General features: G+C 44.3%; 1 protein-coding gene across 1 annotated transcript in view; it reads right to left on the bottom strand.

The window, feature by feature from the left end:
• Positions 1 to 12,731, bottom strand: part of LOC134579456 (USP6 N-terminal-like protein) — a 170,237-nt gene that overhangs the window by 29,930 nt on the left and 127,576 nt on the right. The window contains exons 6-7 of the mRNA XM_063438752.1: positions 11,221 to 11,260; positions 9,902 to 9,982 (exon numbers count right to left, since the gene is read on the bottom strand). Coding sequence (XP_063294822.1) covers positions 9,902 to 9,982; positions 11,221 to 11,260 — 121 coding nt within the window. The remainder of the gene's footprint in view (positions 1 to 9,901; positions 9,983 to 11,220; positions 11,261 to 12,731) is intronic.

Genomic DNA, 12,731 nt, shown 5'->3' with positions numbered 1-12,731 from the left:
GCGTGTGTGTATGAGTGCAGTGTGTGTGTATGAGTGCAGTGTGTGTGTGTATGAGTGCAGTGTGTGTATGAATGCAGTGTGTGTATGAATGCAGTGTGTGTGTGTATGAATGCAGTGTGTGTGTATGAATGTAGTGTGTGTGTATGAGTGCAGTGTGTGTATGAGTGCAGTGTGTGTGTGTGTGTATGAGTGCAGTGTGTGTATGAGTGCAGTGTGTGTACGAGTGCAGTGTGTGTGTACGAGTGCAGTGTGTGTGTATGAGTGCAGTGTGTGTACGAGTGCAGTGTGTGTGTGTATGAGTGCAGTGTGTGTACGAGTGCAGTGTGTGTGTATGAATGCAGTGTGTGTGTATGAATGCAGTGTGTGTGTATGAATGCAGTGTGTGTGTGTATGAGTGCAGTGTGTGTATGAATGCAGTGTGTGTATGAATGCAGTGTGTGTATGAGGGCAGTGTGTGTGTATGAATGCAGTGTGTGTGTATGAGTACAGTGTGTGTGTATGAGTGCAGTGTGTGTATGTGTATGAGTGCAGTGTGTGTATGTGTATGAGTGCAGTGTGTGTATATGAGTGCAGTGTGTGTATGTGTATGAGTGCAGTGTGTGTATGTGTATGAGTGCAGTGTGTGTATGAATGCAGTGTGTGTATGAGTACAGTGTGTGTGTATGAATGCAGTGTGTGTATGAGTGCAGTGTGTGTGTATGAGTGCAGTGTGTGTGTATGAGTGCAGTGTGTGTGTGTGAATGAATGCAGTGTGTGTGTATGAGTGCAGTGTGTGTGTATGAGTGCAGTGTGTGTGTATGAGTGCAGTGTGTGTGTGTGTGTGTGTGTGTTGCAGAGCCTTGATGGGGGTGGGCATTTTTATTATTATTATTTTTATTATTTTTTATTTTATTAATATTAATATTTTATTATTGATATATTTATTTATTTCCGTCCCCCCTCCCTGCTTGATACATGGCAGGGAGGGGGGCTCTCACTCCCTGGTGGTCCAGTGGCATTGGCAGTTCAGTGGAGGGGGCTGGCAGGAAGCTCTTACCTCTCCTGCAGCTCCTGTCAGCTCCCTCCTCCTCCGCGCCGGTCCGGTCAGCTCACACTAAGTCTCGCAAGAGCCGCACTATGACCCCCGTGGCTCTCGCGAGCCTTACACTGGGAGCTGACAGAGGAGCTGACCAGACCGGCGTGGAGGAGGAGGGAGCTGACAGGAGCTGCAGGAGAGGTAAGAGCTTCCTGCCAGCTCCTACAGCCCCCAGTCTGTATTATGGCAATGTAAATACATAATACAGACAGTGACTCGAGTATAAGCAGAGTTGGGGATTTTCAGCACAAAAAAATGTGCTGAAAAACTCGGCTTATACTCGAGTATATCCGGTACTTTATTTTCTTAAGATATCTATTATATTATATATTTATATAGCGCCAGCAAAATCCGTAGCGCTGTTCAATGGATGGACTAACAGACACATTATTGTAACCAGACAAATGGACGCACAGGAACAGAGGGGTTGAGGGCCCTACTCAATGAGCTTACATGCTAGAGGGAGTGGGGTATAGTGACACAAAGGGTATAAGTAGGGGTAATGAAATAGGTTGAAGTAGGGGTAATGAAATAGGTTGATAGAAAAGTAATCACCGAGAGCTTAGTAGGTTATTTTTTTTTTTTAATTCTTTATTTTTATTGTGCATAGCAAGAAACATACAATGGAGCAGGTAACGCCACAACAGCAGTATCTGCCGTATCTGTCAACATATAGGAACAATTGCGTGGCAAATTAGAACATAGCACATTTTGTAATTTTATATAACGAAGTTTCTACGAGGTATAGATCAGCTTGTCAGTTATGAGTGACTATACATTAGGTACACAGCGTGGTTTTCTAACTGACTATGGCATATAGTTGAGGGTTACAGGCTTATTTAGAGTAAGTTTCCACCAGGAGTAGTGCGCCATCGGCATCTTAATGCAAGAAATCAGCACGGAAGTGGCATGCACATGGAACATGAGCTTAAAACATTTAACAGTATCTAAAACAGTAGCTTTAACTTTAGCCCTATCAAAGAGGGTGTGCAGTGGAGTATCTTTAAGCGAAACAGGCTTATGTTTATATCGATTGCATTGAAAGTTAGGTTAACTACATGGCAGGCGATTCGGAGAGGGCCATATAGTGGTGCCTATGCCATTATTATCTGGTATGTGTAGCTTTGTGCGATGCATTTCTATCTAGTGTATGAATGTATAGCAGGTAACGAGTGTAGCAGGTAACGAGTGTACAAAACTCAACAAATATTTGGCACATTTAGTGAGGGATATGCTTTGCCATTGTGGAGAGACGGTCCAATTAATTCCTCACCCCCTTCTTATATCTAGTCCAGAGTACCCGTGAATGTCCAGGAAGAGAAGGGTCAGGAAGGTATGGATATATAGCGTGCTGACAGTCCATATTCGTGAGTGAAAGTCCTTCAGTGTCTGGTAGGGGTGACTAGGTCTCTGTCTGCAGCTTTTTCTGCTATCAGCCAACGCCTGTTCTGCTGGGCTGTGTGTGAGCCTCCTGGGTCAGTGCTCCCCCGCCCCTGCGCCGCGGAGGGGCTCCCCACTTGTGTGATGTGAGTCGCAGTCCCCTCGGTCCGGCGGTGTGTGGATTGGGTGTCTCAGCGTGGGCCAGCATCTGTGTTGGTGAGTATACTGTGGCTCTGGTAGTGGGTCTCACCCGACTGTATGTTCTCAGGCTGTAGCCGTACCCATGGCGACGTACTTTCGCGGTCTCCTTGGTAGGCCTTGTGATCTGCCGCTTGGTTGTGTGTGTGGGGTTGCCTGTACCTCTCTTCAGCTGTGTTACTGCTGGGCGGCCAGGCTGATTCCTGTGCTGCTGCTGTACTGGGATGCCCCCGATGTGCTTGGCCTTGTTCTGGCTGCGATTGCCTTTAGTGAGGCTCCGGGTCTCTGCTAGCGGGGTAGATTTTCCTGGGAGCCTGTGGGGCCTGGGATGGGGGCTTGCGTTGCGTGCCGGGCCTCTCTCTGGAGCCCCTCGTACTGGGTCTTGTGGCTTGCCCTCCGGCTGGGTTCCAGGCTCCGGGGGCCACGCAAGTTTTACCAGCCGCTCCCAGAAGGAGTCGAATATACGTGCGAGTCGGAGTTCCGCATCTCGCTTGGCCTCATGGAGGGCTGAGGCGTTTGTGCCGCCCGCCATTTTGTCAGTGACCGCCACACCGCACGGTCGTTTCGTCCTTTCCTCTCCTTTCAAGGGGACTGTGAGGGGGTGGACCGGGATGACCCCCACCGGTCCAGGGGGGGGGGACGAGGGCCCAGAGGCCGGCACCTGGCTGGTGAAGGCTGCAGAAAAGCGGCCGTCTTCCCCACGCCCGCCATGCTGGTAGGCCTCGCCATGAGTTCGGGTGCGCCTGGGTAACATCACCGCTTGGGTGGTGTCTGTGTGTGCACCCCATTGTCGCCTGTCGCTTGGTGGCCTTGAAATAACATTTTAATGTTGTTTTTCCGTTCAAAATCTGCTTTGTTTGCTCAAAGTTTCAGGAGCTGGTGAGGCATGCTTCCTCACAGTTCAGTGGTCAGGCCCCGCCCCCCTAGTAGGTTATTTTTGACAGTTGCAGTAGAGAGCCTTTCACAAAAACTTAGTAAGAGAGCCTCCATGTACACGCAACACTCATAGTAAGGTTAATATATTTTATGTAATAAAGAATATTCAGCATTTTAACCCCATAGAAAAAGAAAAGTCTTTAAATGACACAGATGACACAAAAATGCACTTTGTATTAAATTATAAAGTAATGTGCACAGAAATGTTTTAATTTAGCAATTTCTTTTTTCTTTTTTAATTAATCCAAATTAATTAATTGCAAATGAATCCATTTAATCTCCTTAACACTTAAATAGATTCTCAATATAATTCCATTATCCTAGTCTTTCAATCATAGTTCGGTCATGATAGCATTCCATCAGGTTTCCTTATACAAATGTTATAGAGGCAGATTGGCAGAGGAGCGGATATTTAGAAGGACACTCTCTGTTATCAGTCTCCCAAATCCCAAGCGAAGCAGTGATTATTAAAGCTCTTGGTTACCCAAACATCAGCCGAGACTTGATGAAGGGTACAACAGGATCTCTTAATTGAATGCCAAATACACAGTATTTATGCACAGACAGGGGGTCTCCATCCACAGTAATGTAAAGCATAAGTCCGCCCTGGTATCTCCCGGACACAGGACGCCGACACACAAAAACCCATAAAGTACACAGAATACAGTAATACATCCCCACATAGCTCCTGGTCCAATCTATGCTCCCTGCAAATATCGGAGCGATCGGATGTACAGAGCCCAGGAAATCATTGTGTAAAGTTTGGACTCAAGGCTCTGTACATACTCGAAAATAGGCTTAGGCCGGTGGATTCAACTTTCGCGCCTAAACTAAGCAGCGGCCAATCCAGAGAAAGGGCTTGAACCTGCAGCAATCAGGGCTCAGGGAGGGGTTACAAGGTACACACTTTTCCTTGCGTTAACCAATCAGGGGAAAGGGCGCAAACCAGGTGTGCACGCAGCGATCAATCAACATTCAGGGAGGAGTGGTGTTTCACCGGCCAATCAGGAGAAATAGCGTAAAACCAATTTGAATGGTAGCGCTTCTCCCATTGGTCGGCTGTGAAGTCGTCTCCCAGTTCAAGAACGGCGGCTAGGGCTCGTGTCTCATGTCTATGTGGGTAGCACCAGGGAGAGCGCTCTTTGGGGTAGGCTTTTTGGAACAAGGGGATGCGGAGCGGGATAGCAGTCCCGGGAACACGGAATAGCGGGAACGTGAGGGATGATCTCTTTTGGGGGACATACAGTTGGTGACAATACTCTTTACTCTTTTGGAGGACACAGTTCGTTACATTGCTCCCCCCAGTTCCTTGGCACGGCATACCCTGCCAGACCTTCACAGGTCAGCGTGGGGATGTCCGAGAAGCGGGGGCAATTAGAGTTCCAATTCCAACTGATGGGATAAACCGTTGGCATTGTGGTTCTGTTTGCCTGGCCTGTATTGCACGGTAAAGTTATAGGGTTGTAGGCCAGGCTCCATCTCAACAATCGGTATTGTCCCCGGCTATGCGGTTCAGTCAGACGAGGACGTTATGGTTCGTCATCACTGAAGGACTGTCCATATAGATAGGGCTAAAGTTTTTTGAGAGCCCAGACCAGGGCAAGGCACTTTTTTTTCCCACGGTGGTGTAACTGACCTCTCGGGGAAGTAACTTGCGGCTGAGGAAGCCCATCGGGTGCTCCTGTCCGTCGTCCCCTATTTGGATTAATACGGCTCCCAATGGACGACAAATTGTTTAGAGTGGTCAGGAGCCACTAGTACTGGAGCTTTTTTTTAATGCCCTCTTCAGTTTTTGAAAGGCCTCCTCGCACTCCGGGGACCACAGGACTTGGCGGGACAACCGGTGGTAGTAACCTGCCGTCCCCAGTAACGCCATTACCTGAGTTTTCGTTTGGGGCTGGGGCCAGTTAGCTTCCGCTGGCTCGGGATGTTGCTTCCCGGAGCCCACTCGGTAGCTAAGTTATTGTACCTCGCCCATTTCCAACTGACACTTGTCGGCCTTAAGGGTTAGCTCTGAGCCCTGTATCCCGTCTAGGACTGCCGACAGGTGCAGGAGATGTTCTTTCCAGGTGCGACTGTAGATATTTAAAAACAATTAAATAGGGATGGGTCTGCGCCAATATACAAAATAAATAACAATAACAAGTCCAATTGAATCTATTAAGTGGTCTCCGAATGATTCTACTTGTTATGATATCCAAGAGATGTGGAGGAAGGTGGTGAGTAAGATGATCCAAAACAGTAAAAATAGGAGAGGTCTTACTTACAGTTGACAGAGCTTAATCCAGCTCTGGTGTGAATGGCTTGCAGCGGTATTATCCCCGCTTACAGGATATACGACGAGTATCCTCTTCTATGTGGTGACAGACGGCCAAGTGGGAGATAAAAATGGAAACAATAATGGTGCACTATGTTCCACACGTGAAATAAAAGATGTAAAATATAATAGATACACTCACATTTGGTAGAGCTTCTAATAGCTCTAGTCTTGTAGGCGTACAGCGGTATAATCTTGTAGGATATAAGATGAGTGTTCTTAATGGTAGTATCAGGAGCTCGGAGAGAAGATAAAACAGCGATAGTGCTCTCAGAGCTGGATTAAGCTCTGTCAACTGTAAGTAAGACCTCTCCTATTTTTACTATTTTGGATCATCTTACTCATCACTCACCACCTTCCTCCACATCTCTTGGATATCGTAACAAGTAGAATCCTACAACTTTGGAGACCACTTAATAGATTCAATTGGACTTGTTATTGTTATTTATTTTGTATATTGGCGCAGACCCATCACCTATTTATTTGTTTTTGCTTATCTATTCAGAAGGACACTTGAGGGAGTCCTTGTTTGGGTCTGCTGCCTCTCCGATTAGCGCTGACTCAACTCTTTGTTTTGTTATCCGCGACTGTAGATGGCTATGTCATTGCAAACGCAAAGTCCTTGAGACCCTCCAGGAGTCGGTCCGCTATCCTCTGAAAGGTAGCCGGGGCATTCTTCATCCCAAACGGCATGACCCTGAATTTGTGCAGGCTGAAAAGGGTGACGAATGCCAACTTGGAGATCGCCTCTGGGTCCAGGGGAATATGCCAGCATCCTTTGCACAGATCGATAGTCGTGAGGTAGTTTCCTTCCGCTATCCGGTCTAGCAATTCGTCAGCCCTAGGCATGTGATAGGAGTCAGTCATGGTTCTATTGTTGAGTTTTCTGTAATCAACACAGAACCGGGTCGTACCGTCCCGCTTGGGTATCAATACGACCGGGCAAGCCCAGGGGCTTTGCCAGTATTACCTTATTAGGTCTAACGGCCCCCTGACTCGCCTCCCATACAGTAACTCGAAGTAACTCGCCTCCCATACAGTAACTCTTGGGGTACTTCCCTATAGGCGAACAGCAAATGAGGCAGAAACCGTTCCACATCCTTGTGGGTGGCTGTGAATGTCTTAAAATGCTCACACAACCCATTAGTGAACTGAAAAACTCTTCCACATTTGTTGTGTTACTGTGGCGGTAAACTGGGTGCCTTGGTCGGACAAGATCTCTCGGGGGAATCCAACCCAGGAGAAGATCTTAATCAACGCGTCGGTCACCATTTCAGCGTGAATATTAGAAAGGGCTATAGCTTCTAAGAATCGGATGGTGTAGTCGACTACGGTTATAATATATTTTTTTCCGGAGGACCACGGCATGCTTAGGGGTCCTATGAGATCTACAGCTAGCCGGTGGAAAGGTTTGTCTACTATAGGCAAGGAGCTTAATTTTGCTTTGGGGTGGTCTCATCCCTACCTGCTGACATGATTACAGGTTCTGCAATATTCCTGTAGGTCCTGAGTGACTCCGGGCCAGAAGAATGTTTGCGTGAGCCGGTGCACGGTCTTTTGAATGCCAAGATGTCGGGCTGGGGGAATATTGTGGCTGAGCTGCAATAGCTTCGCCCGCTAATTGGCACTACCAGCTGTCTCTGGGGAACTTTGGTGGACCCAGACCCCGCCCCCGCTGTCACCCGGTACAGTAAGTCTCCCACCCACTCGAACCGTTCCTTCCTGCCCCCCTTAGCCCCAGTTGCTGCTAGTCTGCGGTACCCGGCTAATGTAGGATCTATTCTGAGTTCCTTCCCGAAACACTGGGGGTGTCCCAACCCAGGGGAATGTGGTCAGTCAGGGACGGGCGTTTTGCCTTACCTGCGAGTCCTCAGAGTGCTGAAGTTCAGCATCCCGGGCTTGTCGTCGGGTGGTCACAGGGCATGCCGTCCCTGGGGTGGCTGGGATGAACTTTTAGGTGAGGTGCCCCAAATCGTTTCCCAAGAGCACCTCCGTGGGCAAGTCTTGAATGAGGCCGATGACGCTGAGCTGGCCCGGTCTAGATCCATGAGCTTGGCAATTAGGGCTCTCTTAGGCTTGTTGCTGGCGCTTTGTGCACAAACCTCCAGCAATACTTTCAGGGTTGATTTAGTGATGTCACCAGATGTAGTGGCCTATTTGCACCTACCCGAGTGTCGCCACCATGCACTCCCTTTCCCTCAGTGATTATAGTGCAGAGAACATAGTATAGTGTTTATAGCCGTTATAGCATATTCACCCCAAGCACTAGCCAAGACTTAGTGTAGGGTGAAATATAATTGGTTTTATTGAACGAATGAAACACTTTTATACCTTGGTCTCATACAGGAGGTGCCCAGGAGAACAATGAATATTGCGACATACCTGGCACCTAGGTGTCTGTACCAAACCAGGTAATTTAATTAGCGTCCACACACCTCGGCTCGGATTAATAATTTTATAATAAAAATGGGGTTCCTGTGCACACATCCCTAAACAAATGCCATACTAGAAAACTCTCTTCTGAGCAACTACACTGTCCAAAAAGCAATCAGATCGGAGGTTGCGATCCAGAGTTAGCTGGAAGTAAAGTTTTTGCCAGGCTGCGACCATCCTCCGATCCAGCGCAGAGTTCCATAGCGCTTGGTGAAAAATCCCAGTCACCGAAAATGGTGGTGCTTTCCGTCGATACATGGAACTTCAAGTCCTGGGTATCGTTCGATGCCTTACCACCTCTCTACTACCCCTTTTGAATAGTGTTCTGACAGGTGACTCTGGGGCAGAGCGCCCTGGACAAGCTATTACCAGACCGAGGCAACTCAGAGAACCAATCAGGAGTGCCAAACGATTTGAGGGTTGCAGTGTCTCCACAGAACAGAAATAAATTACTAAAAAAAGCCCTGTCGGTCTGTGTTGACTCCTGGGTCACTGGAAAGGGCGTTGGGCTGGGAGGCACGAGCTGGAGGGGTAAATATGGTGATCATAGTCTTTTTTTAGAGGGTGGTGGTGGTTGGAAGACATGTATCAGTCCTGGGTGACCAGGTAGTCTGTCACATTAGGAATATGCATTTCTCCATGTTTGGACAGAATCATTGACTGAGCAATGCACTCAGCCAATGAATGCTGTTCAAAGTAGGACAAAACTTGTATTTTGCAACATCCACACAAGTAATATGCAAAGAGTGGGTCCAGTCTGTGACATTTTGTTTTTCATATGGTATGACAAATATCCAGGGGACAAAGCCAGAGACATGTTGGCACCATAACCATTCTAGTGTACTGTGTTTGGAATGGTGCATACAGAGCCTCTTTAACAGTATTTGGAATGTAAACTAAAACAAACAAGAACAAAATAAAAATATGGCAGCTTTAGAAATAACATAATAAAACAGGCAAAATATAACAATATTGTCAAAGTAAATTCATACTTGCATATATGTATATACATACACACAAAAATATTCAAACATACCCACTAATTTAGTAAATTCAATCTAATACATTTGCACAAATATGTAGGTGCTTTAAATATACATATTGTGCTCTCTTTCACATACTTTTCTAATTAAATTACCAGTACAGTATCACAGATGGGTTTCTTTGGATCAAGGCATTATTGATCCACTGTCAGAACTACTTGCTTAGTTTGTTTGACTTATCCTCTTGTAACCTAATTATACAGTGCTCTGGAATCAATTATATCTCCATTGGCAACAATGTATGTAGCATGAATGATGCTAAATAAACCCAGTTAGCCAGTTCAACCGACATTTTACTAGTAGAGGATAAAGGAAACTTCATACTATATTTCTGACTGCATTCTCGCAGATCTAAGAATAGTAATTTTTATGTGAGAAGTGTGGATGCAGGGCACATCGATATGCTCTAATTTTGAAGCATTATTTACGGTGTTTGGATCTCATTGCAATAGTTTTTGTTATTGATTTAGTAGCTATTGCATATTCTAGGAATATATGTATTATACAGCCTTAACTTACTTTCTCACTGGTTCTGTACTTGGTCCATTTCTTCAACATCTTCAGCCATTTGTCCACACGCTCAATCTCCTGTAGTTTTTGCTGTATCAAAAGAAGTCATGTTGAATGATGGTGAACAGCAAAATAACTACAACATAATCTTTTAAAAATACTTCATGCGACTCTGGCTTAGCACTTAAAGGATCACTATAGGGTCAGGAACACAAACATGTATTCCTAACCCTATAGTGAAAACACACCATTTAGGCCCCTCAGGTTAAAACTCACCTTATTTTCAGCTCTCCACGGGTCCGCCGATGCTGGCCACGCCCCCTTGGTGACATCATCAAAAAATTACTATTTTTATCCAATCCAATGCTTTCCTATAGGGAAAGCATTGGATTGGCTCAAATCGGCAAAGTGGAGGGGCCAAACACTGTTTTGGCTAATCAGCACCTCCTCATAGAGATGCATTGAATCAACGCATCTCTATGAGGAAAATTCTGCGTTCCCACAGCAGACCTGGGGACGCTTACTGTGCAGCCCTGAGCCAGGAAGCCCCTCCAGTGGCCACTTAAGGAGTGGCCACTTGGAGGTGACCCTAGGGGCAATGTAAACACTGCCTTTTATCTGAAAAGGTAGTGTTTACATGAAAATGCCTGAAGGGAGCTATTATACTTACCAGAACAACTACATTAAATTTCTAAAAAAAAAAAAAAAGTATAGCAAATGAAAACTAAATTAAAATCATGAAGAAACACTTTCAAGTAAAATATATATATATATATTTTTTTTTTTAATTACTGTTGAATTTGTAAACTGTTTTGCTATTTGGGTTAACCGTGCTCTGTGGAAGCAAGCATTATTAACTCTTCTTTGATCAACTCTTCTTTGAAAATCATGCTTCATTTCAAATGATCTTGTAAAAGTTTCTGTAACTTTTAAAAGATCATTTGAAATGAAGCATGATTTTGAGATGCCTGGCATTCGCTAGTATCCATAAAACTAAGGTAACTGCACGGTGTGAACAGATAAGAAATGCTTCTGACCAAAGAAGGTTTAAAGATGGCTACCCACACTGGGCAAAGATAACCCAGGATCAGCACTTTAAAGAGTTGCATACTTATAGTTATGCATACATACAAAAGCAATATTAATTTTTTTATAATAATAATAATAATAATAATAATAATAATAATAATAATGTTAGCCTATTATTTTCAATAATAATAGAAATTATGACAGTTTTCCTTTAAAGTGCGCAAACAAGTAGAGAAAGAAAGCATTTGATAAAAAAAATATGAGTGGGAAAAAACAAACTAGAGTGGAAGACCAATTACCTTTTCCTCTAAAGCACTGCGTGACGGCAACTCATGTTCACTGGAAAAGCAGAACAAATACATCAGACATTTGCAATTACACCTCCCTTTATATGATGATCACACTTTTCTATTAGATGACACATTTCTGGACAGTTATCAACAGGGGAATTTTCTCAAGGATGAAAGCATATATTTTCCTTACAAATCAAAACAAAAACGCTGTATTAAAATGTTTTTACACTTGAACAGGTATACACTCAGTGGTCATATCAGCTGCATCTATTTAGTCGTAGGTAGGACCCCATTTTATTCCTAAAACAGCCAGGATTACTTGCCATATGGATTCAATAATGTAGATTTGATTAGAGGAGGACAGACAGATAAGTACAAATAAAAATATACAAAAACTTAAAGTATTCCAATTGTACTATTTGAAATTAACCCCCAAATACACATCAATGACTAATAAATATATTCCATTTCTATAAATGAATATCCACAAAAGGAAAAAAAAATATAGAGGAACAATGTATATATTTGTAAACATACATAGATGGATAATGACTATCCAAATGAAAACACTTCTAGGTAAGATGAGGGCTTGGACAACATGATCAACACTAGTAATCACATCCAATGTTTTGGCAAAAGGCACCAACACTCAAATAACATTCATCCTAACTTAAAAGAACACTATAGGGTCAGATACACAAACATGTATTCCTGACCCTAAGGTGATAAAAGCACTATCTAGCCCCCTGCCCCCTTACCCTCTTAAATATAGTAAACTCTTAACTTTATTCCAGTTTGCTGGTGCTGTCCCTGATCTGCCTCCTTGGCTGACATCATCAGAAGTGATGATCTTAGCCAATCACATTGCTTTCCCATAGGAAAGCATTGGATTAGCTGAGATTGTAAATTCTGATGATCTCGGCTAAAGAGGTGGGCTAGTGGTGGAGCCAAATGCCGACCTGTCCAATCAGCATCTCCTCATAGAGATACATGGAATCAATGTATCTCTATGAGGAAAGTTCAGTGTCTCCATGCAGAGGGTGGAGACATTGAATGTCAGTGCTGCACAGTGCGTATCACTGCCTCAGGAAGCACTGTGTCCACAGGCTGTAATGTAACATAAACACTGCCTTCTCTGGAAATACAGTGTTTACTGCAAAAAGCCTACAGCGACTGACAATACTCACCAGAACAACTACATTAAGCTTCTCATTCTAATGTTTGGTCTATCAACAACATAGTCTCCTTTATATGTTCAGTTGCTTGATAACTATTTGTGTTGACAAGCATTTGAACTTAATAAGCTGGCCACTAAGTGTTTACATATTTAAGTGCATGATAAATGCTAGTATACTTTAGAATCCAAATGCAAATATATTGCAGTTTCTTGCAATAATGGTTGTGTTGGACTAACAGAAATTTGTAGTGACTGAAGCGCTGCACAATATGTCGGCGCTGTATAAATGCTGATAATAATAATAATATCATTAGTCCGATAATTATGTTAGTCCAATTAA

Source organism: Pelobates fuscus, chromosome 12 (genome assembly GCF_036172605.1).
Source record: "Pelobates fuscus isolate aPelFus1 chromosome 12, aPelFus1.pri, whole genome shotgun sequence".
Taxonomy (NCBI): domain Eukaryota; kingdom Metazoa; phylum Chordata; class Amphibia; order Anura; family Pelobatidae; genus Pelobates; species Pelobates fuscus.
Note: the sequence above shows the minus strand (reverse complement) of the source record. Positions and strands in the feature narration are given on the sequence as shown.